Source organism: Peromyscus californicus, unplaced genomic scaffold, assembly GCF_007827085.1.
Source record: "Peromyscus californicus insignis strain IS unplaced genomic scaffold, ASM782708v3 Scaffold_13__1_contigs__length_99412109, whole genome shotgun sequence".
Taxonomy (NCBI): domain Eukaryota; kingdom Metazoa; phylum Chordata; class Mammalia; order Rodentia; family Cricetidae; genus Peromyscus; species Peromyscus californicus.
In genome coordinates, this window is record NW_026294424.1 from 59,644,642 (window position 1) to 59,663,299 (window position 18,658).

General features: G+C 45.8%; 1 protein-coding gene across 4 annotated transcripts in view; it reads right to left on the reverse strand.

Moving 5' to 3' along the window:
• Pds5a (PDS5 cohesin associated factor A) overlaps positions 1 to 11,531 on the reverse strand; it is a 112,863-nt gene extending 101,332 nt beyond the window's left edge. The window contains exons 1-2 of one of the 4 annotated variants that reach the window (XR_008217476.1): positions 11,403 to 11,531; positions 10,339 to 10,513 (exon numbers count right to left, since the gene is read on the reverse strand). Coding sequence is in view for 3 of the 4 variants with exons in the window: in XM_052735019.1 (XP_052590979.1) it covers positions 10,339 to 10,473 (135 nt within the window). In the remaining variant the exon portion in view is untranslated. Of the gene's footprint in view, positions 1 to 10,338; positions 10,514 to 11,155; positions 11,280 to 11,402 lie in introns of those variants that run through there. The other 3 variants (XM_052735019.1, XM_052735020.1, XM_052735021.1) reach the window with 3 other exon arrangements.
• Positions 11,532 to 18,658: the final 7,127 nt, after the last annotated feature.

The window sequence follows — 18,658 nt, forward strand, 5'->3', positions numbered from 1 at the left end:
GAGATCTGGTGCACTCTTTTGGCCTGCAGGGACACATGCAGGCAGAATACTGTATACATAATAAATAAATAAATCTTTTTTGGAAGGAAGGAAGGAAGGAAGGAAGGAAGGAAGGAAGGGAAATGGCTGAAAGGCAGCTCAGTGGGTGAGCATGAAGACTGGAGTTCAGATCCTCAGCATCCACATTAAAAACAAAAACAGCTGGGGGGTCTGGAGAGATGACTCAGAAGTGCACTTGCTGACTTGCTGTTCCTCCAGGATCAAGTTTGGTTCCCAGTACCCTTGTCAGGCAGCTCCAAACAACCTGTAACTCTAGCTCCAGAGGATCCAAGTCTCTCTTCTAGCCTCTATGGGCACTCACATACATGTGCATATGCTCAAACAGATGCAGAACAGACACACAGACACAGACACACACACACACACACACACACACACACACACACACACACACACAAAACAAAGCTGGGCATGGCAGTCCACACCTATAATCGCAGAGACTGGAAGACTAGGATGGGCTAGAAGAGTGTCACTGACCTGGCAATCTTGCTATTTGGTGACCTCCATGTTCAGTGAGAAATCATGTCTCAAAGGAAGGGAGAGAGGAGTGATAGAGAAAGACACCCGACACTGACTCGTGGCCTCTATATACAGATATACATATATGGACATACAGGTATACACATACCGCCATACAACACTTACAGTCACAGGTTTCTATGACTAATGGTAAACACCATGACCAAAAGCATCTTGGGGATGAAAGGGTTTATTTCATCTTACATTTTACAGTCTATCATCAAGGAAAGTCAGGGCAAGAACAAGGTAAGCGCCTGGAGGCAGAAACTGGAAGCAGAGACCACAAGGGAGCTACCAGCTTGCTCTCCATGGCTTGCTCAGCCTGCTTACTACCCAGGACTACCTGCCTAGATGTGGACTCACCACTAGCAGGCTAGGCCTTCCCAAATCAATCATTAATCAAAAAAATGCTGCCGGGCGGTGGTGGTGCACGCCTTTAATCCCAGCACTTGGGAGGCAGAGGCAGGCGGATCTCTGTGAGTTCCAGGCCAGCCTGGACTACAGAGTAAGTTCCAGGAAAGGCGCAAAGCTACACAGAGAAACCCCGTCTCGAGAGAAAAAAAAAAAAAAAAAAAAGAAACCTTATAAAGGATACTGATAATAAAGATGTGAACTTACTTTTGTGCTTACAGTAGAAGAGCATAAATGTTTGTTTATCAATGTTATAGAAATCTGGTCCACTTTATAAAAAGAAGAAAAAATCCTAAATATGAAATGGAGGAAGCTTATGTGGTGAGTTTCAACTGGAGGTATCAAGACAGGCATTTGACATACTAACTTAATAAACTTGTTTATTTCCTAGCTCTGTATATTGAAAGAACTTAAAGAAATTATATTCTATGAGCAAATACAAAGCCTAGATTTTTATTTATAAATGCCACCTTCTACTAAAACTGGAACTAGGGCTACTGGAATAAAAGAGCTATCCAAATTTGGGCCAGGAAGTACACGATAATAACACCTTAGACAAGTAAAGGGCTCACTCCTAAAAAGACAATTGCACAGGTAGAGGTGATACATTGTTTTCTGAGCACCTGGCAAGATGGAGGAAGTGAAGCAGCAGAAGTGGAGCTTCCTTAAGTCCACCTACTATGACATAGACCTGAACCAGCTGCTGGACATGTCCTATGGGCAGCTGCTCCAACTGTACAGCATCTGCCAGAGGCGACCCCTGAACAAAGACCTGCAGTGGATGCTGCGCTCACTATTCAGTTGCTTGAGCAAGGTCAAGGAGGTACCACTCACGGAGAAGCCAGAGATGGTGAAGATCAGCCTGCTGGAGGTGACAGGAAGTAGAGTGGACTTGTACAACAAGCCCTTCAACCATTTCCATCACCTACACCAACTCAATGAAGCATGGCTGGACTCCATCAGTGCTATCCTATCCTCCCACTTCATCCCCTGAAGGAGCTGTGGCCAATACAGACTTGTGTCCAGTCAAAGGGGAGGTAGAAGGCCAGTGTAAGGACAGTAGGGGCTGGAGTTGAGGAATGCAGCTCAGTAGCAGTAGAGCACTTGCTTGGTTCAACACTCAGTTTGGAAAAGGTAGATTCTTCCTTCAGCTTAACACAGTGGTTCAAGAAATCTCAGAATCCAGAGAATTAATACAAGTTCCAGGCCAGTTTGGTCTACACTGTAAATTCCAGTACCAATTAGGGCTATACAGCAAGACACTACCTCAAAAGAAGAAGAAGGAAAAAAAAAAAAGGACACTAATATTAAAAAGGATATCAGAACCAGCCGGGGGTGGCGGTAGTGCATGCCTTTAATCCCAGCACTTGGGAGGCAGAGCCAGGCGGATCTCTGTGAGTTCGAATCCAGCCTGGTCTACAGAGCGAGATCCAGGACAGGAACCAAAACTACAGAGAAACCCTGTCTCCAAAAAAAAAGGCTATATCAGGGCCAACACACTCATTTCAGACAGTCTGAACCTCAACTCAGAAAACACTGAGTTTGAAATGTTCTAAACATGGCTAATCATGGTAAGTTTTTATCAACTGTCACCTGAGAGTCGACTGAGGCATTGCCTCCATCAAACTGGCCTATAGCCATATCTGTGGGGCATTTTCTTTTCTCAGCCTTTGCTTTTTGTGTTTTTTAAGACAGGGTCTCACTGTGTAGTTCTGGCTGGCCTGTAAAATGCTATGCAGACTGGGCTGGCCAGGAACTCAAGAGACTTGCCTGCCTCTGCCTCATTGGGGGCATTTTCTTGGTTAATGATTGATTTACAGGCACCCAGCCCACTGTGGGGAGTGCCATTCCTGGACAGGTAGTCCTGGGTTATATAGGAAAGTTGAGCAGGCCATAGAGAGCACCTCAGTAAGCAGAGTTCATACTTGGTCTCTGCTTCATTCCTTCCTTGGCTTCCCCAGATGAACTGTAACCCATAATCCAAATAAATCCTTTGCTCATCTAAGTTGCTTTTGGTCAGTCATTTAATACAGCAACAGAAAAGCAAAGTAAGACAGCTAGAAAACAATTTATCCTAATAAGTTATTTCTCAAAGTACTACTTACTAATTGCAAAGGAAAAGAAACTTATCTTCACAATGCAGAGAACTGGCCAAATTTGACCAAATATTAAACAACATACCTAGAAGAACAAATGACATGTGTTTCCCAATATAATGCAACAAAGGACTAGTCTATTCAGCTCTCCCTGAAATAGTATACTTGCCATAAAACTTTAAACTAAGTCTAAGCAGGAAGAAATAAGAGAACCAGAAAATAGAACCTTAAGACACACTGCATGAATGCATTAAAAAGGTTATGGCTGAGCTCAGCAGTTAAGAGCACTGGCTCCTCTTCCAGAGGACCAGTGTTCAATTCTCAGCACCAGCGTGGCAGCAGTCCACAACCATCTGCTACCCCAGTTCCAGGGGATACAATGACCTCTTTTGACCTATGAGGCCACAAAGCACACACGAGGTACAAAGACATACATGCAAGCAAAATACTCATATACGTAAAATAAATATATCTAAAAATAAAAAAGGTTATGTCAGGGCTGAGGCTGTAGCTCAGTGATGGAACACTGGCCAAGCATGAGCAACTCCCTGAGTTCAAACCCCAGTACATGGAAAAAAGATTTAAAATAAGTATGAAAGAATAAAAGCCTAGAATCAAAGGAGGATAAGGAAAAATGAACAAAATTAAAAGAAGTCAAAAAGAAATTATAAATATTTATACTTCTATATTAGAATTAAGGTAGAGGGGGAAATGAACCTTTAACATCTTAATTTCCCCCCTAAACAACATATTTCCAGCACTCTTACTACAGAATGGGAGATAAGAGAACGGTTTAAAACGTGCAGGCCAGCTAGCATGGCATACTCGGGACAGCGGAAAGAGGGACCTTGCTGCAACAGGTGAAAAGGAATAACTGACTCCCGAGAATATTCTGATATCTGCAAGTGAGCACATGCATATAATTTTCTTAAAAATTTAAACTAAGAGTAGGAAGGATTAAAAACCTCTACATGAAAGTACTTAATCATTTAACAATTATTTGTCGTGTATCTAACTGTGGGCCAAGTTAAGAAGGAAGACTAGGCTGTGAGACTCAAAAGTGAACCAATCTGATCTAGCGCCTGTGTTCATGAAGCTCGCACAGAGACAAATCAAAGAAACATGTCCAGTACACTGTCAAAACTTCAGGTATAGGACTTGAAGGAGTTGGCACACGCCTGTAATTCCAGCACAGGAAGGCAGAGGCAGGCAGATCTCTGAGTTTGAGGCCAGCCAGGTCTACAAAGTGAGTTCCAGGACACCCAGGGCTGTACTGAGAAACCCTGTCTCAAAAAACAAAGCAAAACAACACCCCACCACCACAAAACAAAACAAACTACCCAATAAGAAAGAAATCTAAGACACTTCCCTTAGTGAAAACTGACACCTACAGTCAAAGGATGTACTGGGCTATATAATGTGAATAACCTAGTAAAGCAGAAATGAACCCAGTATATTCAAGGGGAACAAAAGAAAACCAAGTGTAACCGAACCTAACAAAATAAAGTAGTTCCTCAAAAACGGAAATTAAAATTTTACTATGGCCAGGCATTATGGTGCACTATTTCAACTCCAGCACTTCAGAGGCAGGCAGGACTATGTAGAGGGACCATGTCTCAAAAAAATCTTTTTACTATACACACCTGAGGATGCCCTGAGTAAATGTCCAGCATAAACCCAGCAAAGAGGTGTGCTTGCTTTATAATCCCTTGGAAGGAGAATGAGAAATTCAACGTCATCCTCAGCTACCCAAGAAGCTTGGGACCAGATGAGTCAGCCTACCTGCCCACCCTCTCCCTCTCTCAAACCACAACTCTTGGGCTGGTGAAATGGTTCAGAGAGCAAAGGCGATTGCCAAACCTGACCACCTCAGTTTGATCCCCAGAACACATAAAGGTGGAAGAAGAGAACCAACTATACAAAATTGTCCTCCTACCTTTCCACACATGTGCTGTGCAATGCCCCCCCACACATTTAAATTTAAATAATTTAAAACATTAAATGTAACTAAATTGTTAGTCACAAATCTTTAGTCATATCTAGTAAAGATGCCTTAGATGCAAGCTACATCAGAACCAAAACAAATACAATGCCAGTGCCCTGGATCTGCCACTAATCAGCTTTATAACTGATCCTGATTGAGTGCTACGGACATAATTTTTGTTGTCTGTTAAAAGGGGGCTCCAGAAATTTTTTAGGATCCTTCTAACTTTAAAATTACGGAGCCAGTAGTAAGTGTAAGTACTTAGCAACAAAATGCAACCAAGTGTGACAATCTGAGTTCAATCCCTGGGACCCAAGGGTAGAAAAAGAGAACTATTTCAAGTTGTCCTCTGACTTCAACATGCACATCAAGGCACAGTGCACCTATACACAGACACACACTTTTTTCTTCAATTATGGAGTTCATGTAGTGGTACATGTTTGTAACCCCTAGGATATAAGAGGATCAGAATTTCATAAGGAGATCTCTCAAAAATAGACAATATGAAGGGGGAAAAAGAAACAGAGGCTGAGGATATGGGGTCAGCTGGTAGGGTATCAGTCAGTTGAGCATACATTAAGTAATAAATTCAATCCTCAGGCATGGTGGGGTGTGTGTGTGTGTGTGTGTGTGTGTGTGTGTGTGTGTGTGTGTGTCATGGTATTTCGGATGTCGAGTTAGGAAGATCTTAAGTTCAAGTCCAGGCGGGCTATGTGATTTTTGTTTTTATTAAAAAAACAAAACAAAACAAACAAAAAAAAAGATGACCGCCTTCAATTCTCAGCATTTGGGAGCAGAGGCCAACTTTAACTTGCAAAAGAATTCATTAAAAAAAAAAAAGGATAGCTGGAGTTGGGGATTTAGCTCAGCAGTAGAGTGCTTGCCCTAGCAAGCGCAAGACCCTAGGTGGGTTCGGTCCTCAGCTCCAGAAAAAAAAAAAAAAAGGATAGCTAAGCCAATGTTGTCCTTGACCTTTCAGTCAGTAATACTTCTAATATTTAATCCATCCTTAAGTGGAAAATTTCCTAACTTCCTGCTTTTAAATTTTTCATTGCATTTTATTGGGGGGGTGGGGCGCAGTATCCATTGCTTGCATGTGGAAGTCTGAGGACTTGTGGGAATCCATTCTCCTTCCAGTGTATAGGGTCCCAGGGATCAAACTCAAGCTTTTAGATTTAGCACATTTACCTAATGAATCATCTAGCTAGCCCCAAAATTTTCTTTTTTTTCTTTTTTTTAAAGATTGTTCAGTTCACCCCTAAGAATTCAAGGTTTTAATAATCTTTTATCTAATTTCATTTATTTTTTGGGACAGGGTCACACTGCATACTCCCAGCTGGCCTAGAACTCATGTAGACCAGGCTGGCCTGGAACTTACAGAGATCCAACTGCCTCTCCTTGAGTGTTGGGATTAAATGTGAACACCACCATGCCTGGCTATTTCAATTTTTGTTTTGTTTGAGACAGGGTTTCTCTGTAGCCCTGGCTGTCCTGGAACTCGCTCTGTAGACCAGACTGTCCTTGATCTCAGACATCTACCTGCCTCTGCCTCCAGAATTACTGGGATTTAAGGCCTGTACCACTACCAGCAGACTTATTTCAATATTCTTAATTTAAACACTTAATCAAAACCAGATGATTGCTAGGATTGGTGGCATACACCTGTCACCCCAGCACATTCCAATCAGGACGCCAAGGAAGAAAAAGAAAGATTTGTGAATCTAAGACTAGCCTGACCTAAACCATAATACCCTGTCTCAAGCCAGGCAGTGATGGCACACACCTTTAATCCCAGTACTTGGGAAGCAGGGGCAGGTGGATCTCTGTGAGTTCCAGGCCAGCCTAGTCTACACAAAGTAAGCTCCAGGCCAGCCAGGACTGTTACACAGAGAAAGCCTGTCTCAAAAAACAAACAAAAAAGGCCGGGCGGTGGTGGCGCACGCCTTTAATCCCAGCACTCGGGAGGCAGAGCCAGGCGGATCTCTGTGAGTTCGAGGCCAGCCTGGGCTACCAAGTGAGTCCCAGGAAAGGCGCAAAGCTACACAGAGAAACCCTGTCTCGAAAAACCAAAAAAAAAAAAAAAAAAAAAAAAAAAAAACAAACAAAAAAGAACCTGGTCAAACCTGGAGTGAGTCGCCAATCTTAGTGGCACGTGTCTCTATCCCAGTACTCTGGCAGAGGAAGCCAGCCTGGTCTACATAATGAGTTCCAGGACAGTTGGGGCTACATGGAGAGACCCTGTCTCAAAAACACTAAAAACTAAACAAACTGGGGTGGGGGGTGAAATACACAGGACAAAAATGCACATACAGGTACAATGCTAATTTTATTGAACAGCTTTATTTTCTTAGTTGTTCAGAGTCATACTCAAAATACCATACACATGTATACCTTACTAGACAGGGTTTCCCTGTGTAGCCCTGGCTGGCCTGCAACTAGCTCTGTAGACCAGGCTGGCCTTGAATACACAAACATCCACCTGCTTCTGCCTCCTGTGTGCTGGGAGTGCTGGGATTAAAGGCCTGGCCACCACTGCGGGGCATATGAAACATTACAAAGTATCAGTACATGTACATTCTTTAGTAGCCGAGATTCATGCCCCACCCCCACCCCGCAGCAGTGCAGGGATACTAAGTGACCAGTGCTTTCCTTCCAAGTATAAGGACCTGAGTTGGAGCTCCAATCCCCAGCACAGCATAAAAAGCTCCATGTGACCATAACAAATGTAATCTCAGCAGGAAGATTCTCCAGGCTAACTTGACAGCCACCCTAACTTAATTGGTGAACTCCAAGCCAACCAGAAACCTTGTCTCAAAGAAGGTGGACATCAGAGGTGTTCTCTCAAAGGACAGAGGACAGAGGGTAATAATACCCAAGATTGTCTGTCCTCTTGCCTCCACAAACATACACAAAAGGACCTATGTACCTTCATATACAAGTAGGCATAGACACACACACACACACACACACACACACACACACACACACACACACACACACACACACACACGGCAATATATACATTCTCCCATAAAGATTTTAGTTGATTGCCAGGCAATGGTGGCACACACCTTTAATCCTGGCACTCGGGAGGCAGAGGCAGGTGGATCTCTGAGAGTTCAAGGTCAGCCTGGGCTACAGAGTGAGTTCCAGGACAGCCAGGGCTACACAGAGAAACCCTGTCTCGGGAATAAATAAATAAAATAAAAAAGTTGAGCATGGAGACACTTCTAAGGCTGAGGGAACTGAGGGAGGTTTGAGGCCAACCTCATCTCTACACAGCAAGTTTTAGGCCAGACCTTGTCTCGGAAACAACAAAGAGATTTATCTGCTTTAGGCTGAGGTGTAGCTCAGTGGTAGTGCACTGCCTGGGTTTAATATGCACTTCCTACACATGCACCCTCCCCACCCCAGTAAAAAGGAATGGAAAGAAAACAGAAAAGATCTGTTTTAATTAATGTACTGATTCTTTCAAAAAGGCAACAAATGGAAACTAAACCACGGACATACTTTAAACACACAACCCTTACTAGACACTATACTCAGTTCTAAGATCAGGCCCTAAAAATACATTTTTAAAGTTGCACAAAGGGGCTGGACAGATGACTCAGTGGTTAAAAGCACTGGCTGCTCATCCAGAAAACCCCGGTTCAATTCCCAGCACCCACACAGCAGCTCAAAACTGTCTGTAACTTCAGTTCCACAGGATCCGAAACGTTCACACAGACATACAGGCAGGAAAACACCAATGAACATAAAAAAATAAAGTTGCACAAGGCAGAAAAGTTGCCAACAATGTTTCATGCCTAGCCTTCCACCATGTCTGACTTAACTTTGAAGCATCTTTTAGTACAATGGTTCTCAACCTTCCTAATGCTGACCCTTTTAATACAGTTCCTCATGTGGTAACCCCAACCATAAAATTATTTTGTTGCTACTTCATAACTGTAATGTAAATATCTGATGAGACCCCTGTGAAAGGGTGTTTCGACTCCCAAAGGGGGTCACAAGCCCCAGTTTGAGAATCACTGTTTTACCAGGATGTGGTATAACTCCAGCATTTGGAAAGTGGATGCAGAAAGATGTTCAAGACCAGCAGCCTACAGGAGACCTCTCTCTAACAGCTCACCTGACCCATTATTTGTCTCTAGTTCCACTGTCAAAGCCCTACTTCAAAAGCTTAAGATCTTTCACCTCAACTACTGCTGGTCTCCTAGCAGGACTTATTCCTCCCCACCTCCCTATTCCAAACAAGCCCCAACTCTGACATCCAAAATGCCGACAACATCCCGGGTGAATCAAAATTGCCCCAAAGTGACAATCACTGCTTGAAACTGACTCCCTAACAAAAACTGCCCTCACGTGGTAAGGCTGTGGCCACAATCTACGTCCACAAAAAAAGAAAGCCCAAAACTGATCAATGCAAGATTGGAACATAAAATGATGTTAAGGACTACCACATTTACATCAAGGAAGATAAACCTCACAGAAATAACGAAAATACAGTTCTCAAACTTCTTGGGAATGTGTACTTAAAATCATTTCACTTTAAGCTCCAATTTTGAAAAATCTGTACCCTCTATAAAGTTTAGCCACACGGTATACATAGTTAAGCTTCCAGATATTTGGAAATTGTAAGAAACTAGGGGGGTGGGGAGGAAAGGTTGCTTGTGGGGTGGAGAGATGGCTCCCCGATTAAGAGCACTGGCTGATTTTTTTTCAGAGGACCTTGGGTTCAATTCCCAGCACCCACATGGCAGCTCACAACTGTCTATAACTCCAGTTCCAAAGATCCAACACTCTCACACAGACATATATGTAGGCAAAAAACACCGAGGCACATAAAACAAAAAACAAACAAACATTAAAAAAAAGGTTGCTTGTGCTCACACCAGTCTTACTTGTAGTTGATGAAAATAGGAACCTTCTAGGGCAAATCACTGCTTACAATTAAGGGTACAAGCCACTTAAATAATAATCGTTAAATGAAATGGATCACTGGGAGAAGGGAAGCAATTCAACTTGGGTGGTTTTTCTTTTCTTTCTTTCTTTTTTTTTTTTTAATGCTTAACAGGATAGAAAATAATCACACTCCTTTTAAATTTCCCATGATACTTATGTCCTTTCAGAACTAAAGATGCCTCCAACTTGGAACAATACTTTCAAGAGAGAAGACGATAAACTATCTTTAAAAACTCCCAAGGCCAGGCTGAAACCACGCGAGTCAGCAAGCTATTCGGAGTGCAGAAAATCGACCCAGACTCTTACCTTCAGACGTTTGATCATTTCGTCGGTGGTGATCTTGTCGGTGATTTCCTTTACTCCCGGAGGGTAAGCGATCTTCCCGTCCGCACTCACGACGCCACAGAGGGCAGCGGCAGGCTTCGGCTGCGAGAAGTCCATCCTGGGGGATAACTTTTCTTTCACAGTCCTCTACCGGCCTCTATCGGTCAGAAAACCAAAGTTCAGCGGGAAAAGGGGCGACTTTGTAACCTCTTTCTCATTTCAAAAAAATCTCTTAATCTGGGAAGAACCCTTTCTTCCCCCCCCCCCCGAAGCCGGGGACCCCCCGCCACTCGCTCCTTCTCTTGGGACTCGGATCCCGCTAGGCGTCCGCCGCCCCCACCCGGCTCCAGCCCCGGAACCACCCGGCGGCTCCGAGCTGCAGCCGCCGCGGCCGCGGGAGGTGCCCAACAGCGCCCGGAGTTTCCTAGCCCTCTTCTCACAATGAAATGCACCCCCGGGCACCTAGGTCGGAAGTTTGGTGGCCTCGGGGGACCGGTGAGGACCCCAAGACCCCAGGTCGGCCCAGGAGAAGCGGCCGGATCCCCGTCTGGCCGGTCCCCTCCGGGAAAGGAGCCGCGAGGCCTAGAGGGTTCAGCTTAGGCCGCAAAAACTAGGTACCCAAGAGGACCCACGCGCGGCGCCGGCGCCGGGGAGCCGAACGCCCCGGCCGCGCCGAGCCCCGGGGCTCTCCCCGGGCGTCCCCCGCCGCGCGGCCGCCCCTCCCCGGCGAGCCCGCCACCCCCGCCAGCCGCCCGCGGCCCGAGCCCCGCGCCAGGAAGCGGAGGACGCGGCTCCGCACTTCACATTTTCTTCCGTAACTTCAGCCACCGAGCCCGGCGGCGTCTCCCGCCCCACGGCCGCCCGGCGCCACCCCGGGCACCGCCGAGGCCTGAGCGGCCGCTCCGGACAAGCCCGGCGGGCCTCGGCGCGCGCCCGCCCTCCCCCTGCGGTCTCTTCCCCCCCCCACACCTCTCCCTTCCGTCCCTCCCTCGCCGCCGCCGCCACCGCCACCGCCGCCGAGGGCGCGAGCCCGGCCGCCGCTTTACCTCCTCCTCCTCATGCGGGCGGCCGGTGCAGCGAGCGCCGGGCCTCTGTCAGGTGGTTGTGCCGCCGCTGCCGCCGCCGCCGCCGCCGCCCCTCGTCGGCCTGCACACAAAAGCGGCTCCGCGGGTCCCGCCGCCGCTGCTGCCGCCGCCGCCGCCGCCCGCCCGCCCCGGAGCGGCGCTGGGGCTGGCGGTGCCGAGGAGCAGCCGCCGCGGGGCCGAGCGTGCGCCGGCCGGGGCGACACTGCCGCTCTCCGTCGGGCTGAGGAAGCGCAGCCTCGGCCGCGGCTCCCTTTACCGAGAGCCCGCGCGCGGGTGCACGCCCGCCCTGCTCCGCTCCGCTCCGCTCTCTCGCTCGCCCGCCCGCCCGCCCGCACCTCGCGCCCACCCGCACCCGACGCCCTCTCGCCACCGCGGCGCGCTCCCGGCCCGCCCGTGCCCCCGCGGAGCCCGAGCCTCGGCCTCGCGCACGCCCAGGGGCCCCGTCACGCGAGCGGGCGCGAGAGCACGCGAGAGCACCGCGCGCCTCGCTCCCGCCCCCCTTCTTCCGCCGGCCGAGCCCCCGCCTCCCTCGGGCCCCGGCGCGGCCGCGCGCGGGGTCGGACAGCGCCGCCACCCGTTTGGCGCCAAAGACCCGGGCCCGCCGCGGGCGCCTCGGGGAGGCCGGCCAGCCGAGCGGGCGCGCGGAGGAGGAGGAGGAGGAGGAGCCCCGGTGGCGGGAAAGCGGACCCCGGGGAGGGAGGCGCCGGCCCGGGGACGCCGGCGGCCCGCACGGAGTTCGAGGCTCTCCCGAGGCTCGTCTGCCTGGTGGGGCCGTGGAAGCGGGCTGGCCGACGGACGGTTAATTGCCGGTTTCCCCTCCCGACCGAGCTCTGGAAGAAGCCGAGGCAAAGTTTTTACAGCGGGGCACACACAGCGTGGGCTGCCGGTTCCTGTGTCTTCGCCCCTGGAAGCGCCCAGCGACCTTAGACTCCTCAACGTGAGGAGTTTGCAGAGCTGCAAAATCGGAAGTTAGCATTGGGGCGCTCTCAAGCTAGGGCTGGCTGCCTGGGCTTCTGGCCTCCCCGCCATCCTGGGTACGGGCTGAAAACACACAGCAGGGTTTCTGACAGTGGAACCCAGAAAAAAAAGAGCGGGGGGGTCCTTACAGATTTACAAATACCGGGGTGAGTCGTGTGAATTTGTGAGACCTCGTTTGTTTTTTTTTTAATTTTAAGTTGTAATTACCCCAAAGCTTAACTTTTTCATCCAAAGAAAAGGATGGCCAAGGAAAACTCAGGGCAGCAGTGTTTGAGCAATTTAAGGTAAATATTGAAATACCCGCCTTTTAACTAGCCTATAGTTGCAGCTATTCAAGAGACTGAGGCAAGAGGATTTCTTGAGCTCAAGACTTCTAGACTAGTAACAGGAGGCAGGGAGGAGGCAGATCTCCTTAGATATGTATGTGGTCTCCGTGCTTCGAAGGTTGAGGTAGGTTTGGGAGACCTAAAGAATCAAAACGGGGGAAAAAATGTTTGTATTATTTGTTTGAGGCAGGGTCCCTCCATATATCTGAGGCCAGTCTGGAACTTACTGTATAGCCGAGGCTGGCTTCTCCATCCTCCTGGCTCCACCTCTGGCGTATTGGGATTACAGATAGGCACTCTCATGTATTATCATGCCCAGCAGCTTCACACTTACTGAGTGTTATTTTTTTATGTGCTGGTAAAATATAACTTTTTAAAAATTTATTGCTTTGTTACGATTTGTCTCAGCATTTGTTCTACTATTGTGAATAAACACCATGACCAAGGCAATTCTTAACAAAACATTTAATTAGGGGCTGACTTACAGTTTCAGAGGCTTAGTCCATTATCATCATGTCGAGAAGCATGGAGGCAGACAAGGCAGGCAGAAGAGAGACAATGGGCCTGGCATGGAATTTTGAAACCTCAAAGCCCACCCCAAGAGATACACTTCCTCCAACAAGGCCACACCTCCTAATGCTTTTGATCTTTTCAAATAGTGCCGTTCCCTCAAATATGTGATTCTATGTGGGCCATTCTTCCCCCCCTCCCCCCAAAGACGGGGTTTCCGCTTTGTTGACCAGGGTGACCTTGAACTCGAGATCTGCCTGCCTCTGCCTCTCAAGTGCTGGAGTTAAAGGTGTGGGCCACCACAGCTGAGCACAGGGGGCTATTCTTATTCAAACATTGTACTATTATTATATAATTTTGTAAGCATTCAAAAGATGGTAAACGCTGGGATTTGTAACATAATTAAAACAAATTGCAATCCTCTTTAGAATGTCTGGTTTTTGGCTGGCCTGTTATCCTAGCTGCCCAGGGGCCCAAGGCAGGTGGGACACAAGTTCCAAGGAGATCCTGTCTAAGCAGAAAAAAAAAAAAGTAACCTCCCACTGAAAGTTGTTATTTTGTTGCTGCTTCTCCTGTTGTTTTTGAGACATTGTCTCATTTATGTAGCCCAGGCCAGCCTCCAGTTCTCCATTCTCTTACTTCAGCCTTACATACATACCCCAGGACACCTGTCTTTTTACTTTGTTGTTTTGCTTTTTTTTTTTTTTTTCAAGACAGGGTTTCTCTGTGTACCTTTGCGCATTTTCTGGAACTGACTTTGTATATTAGGCTGGTCTCGAACTCACAGAGATCCGCCTGCCTCAGCCCCCCCAGTGCTGGGGTTAAAGGTGTGCACCACCACCGCCCGGCCTTTTTACATATTTTTAAACATTCATTTTATATTGTGGGGAGTAGATTTGAGCACACCACAACCATCAGTCCTATGGAGGCCAGAGGTCAACTTGCAGGAGTCAGTTCTCACTTTCTACTCTATGGGTTCTGGGGACTTAAACCCAAGTTGTTAAGCTTGGCACAAAGTGCCATTTACCTGCTGAGCCATCTTGCCAGCCTCTGACAATTTTGCTTGCTTGGTTTGTGTTTGTTTTCTCTTGTATAATATTAGCAGCCTTAATATTATCCATCCCAGGGGCTCAGGAGAGAACTACGAATGGAGAGGACTGTTTTCGGGAAATAGAGACTCAGCACACCGAGCTCTTAGTCCAGTCATTTATTCTTCCAAATCTTCTCCGTCCTCCTGTGCCCTGGGAGTCCCGATATATATACACTTACATGCAGTAATCCCTTGGCAGTGCAAAGCCAGGCTTCCAGGGTCAAACGGAGGGGTGATAAGAATCACATAGAGGGGCAGTAATTGTTAATTATCATTTGGGTTATCACAACCCAAAAGGGAAGTGACTAATGGGGAAATGAATTAACTAAAGACTAAATTCAGGTAATATCTAAGAAGAGGGATCTTATGTGCTCAACTATAATTTTTTTTGTTTTTGTCTTTTGAGACAGGGTTTCTCATGTAGCCCAGGTTGGCCTTGAATTAGAAATGTAGGTGAGGATGACTCTGAGCTTCTGACCCTCCTGCCTCTTATCTATAGTGATTTGATTGTAGGACTAGGCCACCAGTCTTGATTTTATGTGGTGCTGGGCATGTTAGACAAGCACTATATCAACTGTCATCCCCCACACTTTATAATAAACATATTTTAAAATAATCAGTAAAGCATTTTGTAGTTCAGGCTGCTAAAGGAGGTTAAGACAGAGGGATTGTTTGAGTCTAAGAGTTCAGGGTCTGTTTGGGCAAGATAGTGAAATCTTGTCTCTCAAGGATAATTTGTATATTGATACAAATACAAAACTATAAGTGTTGTACATATATTTCTACTCTCGTTTGAAATGTTTTGTATATTGATACAAATGTAAAATTATATTCGTTATACTATATGTATGTTTTCTCTGTTTAGAATATTTTGTATATTGATACATATTAAGGATATTGTTGTCATATTGCATATTGCACCATATATTTCTACCTCTGTTTAAAATATTTTGTGTATTGTCACAAATTTGAGGTCATTGTCCCTATACAGTACATCTGCTTACAGACTGTTTACCTTGTTAATGTGAAGCCTTAATCTTTAGGTTATTTAGATAGATAAGACTTAAAGAATTATAGTCACCTATGCTTGTCATTTCTAGTTATGTTAGTTAGGTTCTTCAGATTTACAGAAATATATGTCAGATGCATAGGTAATCTTCAAATACTTCATAGATGTAGAGAATATGGCATTTAAATGTTTTGATAGCTTAGAATTCTGTTGACCCGAGACATGTTTGCTCCTGGCAGCACCAATCTGATCCTAAGAGGATGATGGGCATTGAAAAAACTCTTTATGGAGTTTGCTTTCTTTGTGGCAAAAGTTAGCCACTAGGCAAAAAGGTGCCCTTGCCTCAACTGCTTGACAGGATGCTGTATAAACTGGACATGCAGGACCCATAGGAAGGTAACCACTGAACTTTGCAAGGCAAGATGGTCCTTCGGGTTCCTGCTTCGTAGAAGAAGCTGCCAGATATTCTACAGGACACGGGGAGAAGCGACTGACGAACTTTGCCAGAATGGGTAGAACAGTTCTTAAAATTTCCTGCTTCACTGAAAGCTATGCCAGAGACTCTAGGCCTGTAGGCTGGAGATAGATGCCCCAATGTTATAGAGGAACTTTGGGTAACTGTCCAGGCAGCCAGATGTCTCTGTCATTTCTAGAATTATGGAAGTTGCTTGCAATGCACTTCCTGTTCATTTAGGTAATATTATATCCTGCTAGGGTCTTTGATGGAGTTGAAGGTTAGATAGTTATAGTTTTCCTTAGTCATGATAAAAGGTAAATTATATATGAAACTTTAGACTCACAAAAATAGGATAGATGATAGAGTATTTTCTTTCATTTTGCCAAATACAAATAGACTAGATATTGTAACTGTAATTCTCACTTGGTAACTGTTTTGTTATATATAATTTTACTATGTTAAAGTTAAAAACCTCCCCTTTTGATTAGACAGAAAAGGGGAAGTGCTGTGGAATGGTATGCCGTGAATATGTGTGGCTACCATTGGATAATAAATAAAGCTGTTTTGGCCTATGGCAAGAAAGCTTACAGCCAGGTGGGAAATCCAAGCAGAGACACAGAGAGAAGAAGGGTGGGGTCAGGGAGACACAAGCTACCGCCCAAGGAGCAACAAGATGTCAGCAGACCAGTAACACCACAGCCACGTGGCAACATATAGATTAATAGGAATGGGTTGAGTTAAGTTATAAGAGCTGGCCAGCAAGAAGCCTGAGCCATAGGCCCTACAGTTTGTCATTAGTATAAGCCTCTGAGTGATTATTTTATAAGCGGCTGTGGGACTATGGGCAGGAAAGATTTGTCAGGTCTGCTGAGCAAGGCAAGACTGGGGAAATGTCTGTCTACAGAAGCAGGATGGGCAAGATGGAGATGAGGTAACAGGCATGCAGAAGAACGTAGATTAAAAAATATGAGTTAATTTAAGTTATAAGAGCTAGTTAGGCTGGATGGTGGTGGCACATGCCTTTAATCCCAACACTCAGGAGGCAGAGGTAAGCGGATCTCTGTGAGTTCGAGGCTAGCCTGGTCTACAACGTGAGTTCCAGGACAGGCTCCAAAACTACACAGAGAAGCCCTGTCTCAAAGCAAGCAAACAAACAAAAAAGAGCTAGTCAGAAACAAGCCTAAGCTATAGGCCGAGCTTTCATAATTAATAATAAGTCTCGGTGTCATTTTTTGTGAGCTGGTGGCCCAAAGAAAAATCTGTCTACACATGGCACTCAAAGTCCAGCCACATATATCCACATAAGATCTGAGAACACTTTAAAAAAAAGTTCAAAACACAGAGTCAAACACAGCTTCCTGGTGACTGAGATCTCTCAGGTAGGCTTGGGATACAGAGACTGCCTGTTGGCTGGAGCCAGTGGCCAGCAGCATGTGCCAGCAGCATGCACTAAACTGAGCTGTGCAGGTGGCTGACAGAGCAGTTTAAAATTTGTCTCACTCAGGGTTGGGGATTTAGCTCAGTTTTAGAGCACTTGCCTAGCAAGCATAAGGCTGTAGGTTCGATCCTCAGCTCCAAAACAAAAACAAAAAAATTTGTCTACTCTATCAGAGAATGCTGCAGATGCTCAGTAAAAACAGATCCAGAAGGAAAAAACCTCTAAACAGGTTACAGTGTGTCTAAATAATATGTGTAGGCTTAAAAAAAGAAAAGAAAATGGGTATAAGCCAGCATAGAAAAAAATAGTTTATAAATAAGAAAATAAAGTCTTTAAAGAGAAAATAAAATAACCTTAAAAAGGTAAGCCATGTAAAGATGGAAAATACACAGAGGGTCTGGATCTTGTATGGTGGTGTATTAATTTTAAATTTTTTGAATGCTAATAAACAGAAAATGACAGCTCCTGAGAGACATTCCACTGTGGAAGGGACTGCTGAGTTAAACCAGCCTATACACTTTAGGGATGTCTTTACTTCAGAATGGAAGTTCAGAATGAAGAATGTGTTGTGTTTGGGGAGAGGTTGTGTTTTTGTTTCCACAGGAAATGAAAAGTTATGGATTCCTTCAAAGTTAATAGAGATCAGATTTGATCGGGAGAGATATCCTGAGGATCTTGGCTACAGACATGAGAGAAAAAGCCAAGAAAGACTACAAGACATGTGATGTACATGCTGATCCCTTGACATGGGAACAGCTCTGAGACTGGATGAGATATACTGGCTGTAGACTCCTCGTGATTTATTATTACATGCCATCCTTTCATATGGTGTGGATAGAGATTTATATTACAGTTTGGTTAAACAATCCAAAGGGCTTATAAAATCGACAGATGCCTTTTACCTGCTCAAACATAGAACAAAAAAATCATCTTTAACTGACTTGTGCACACCACACATTCCACACTTGTGTTAATGCAGATATGTTTGTTATCTCTGAAAGTTTGTGTGTTTTCAGGGCAAGGGGACCGGACTCCAATGAAAACAGGTGGCCCTGGTGAGTCAGCCTCTCAGAATGCCTCTGTTATAGTTTCCTCAGAGTTCTGCATCCAGAACAGCTTCAAGGCTGCTGGCAGAGAGGGTTCAATCTCACAGACTATGCTAGCCAGGACTTGACCATTACCCTAATTTTCTCAGGGTCTCACAAAGAAGCCAGCACCCCCAGCCAACAGGAAGCAGTCTAGAGAACACAATGCCCACACTGCAAAAGGGGGGTGGGTGGTTTTGGGTCATTTGGTGGTTTATGGATGTTTGTCATTGTTTAGGGGGATTGGTTACAAATTGTTATTGGTCATGGTCAGAAAAAAAAAACCTGAACAAAGATCAGATGCAAGGATCTCTCTTTCTGAAG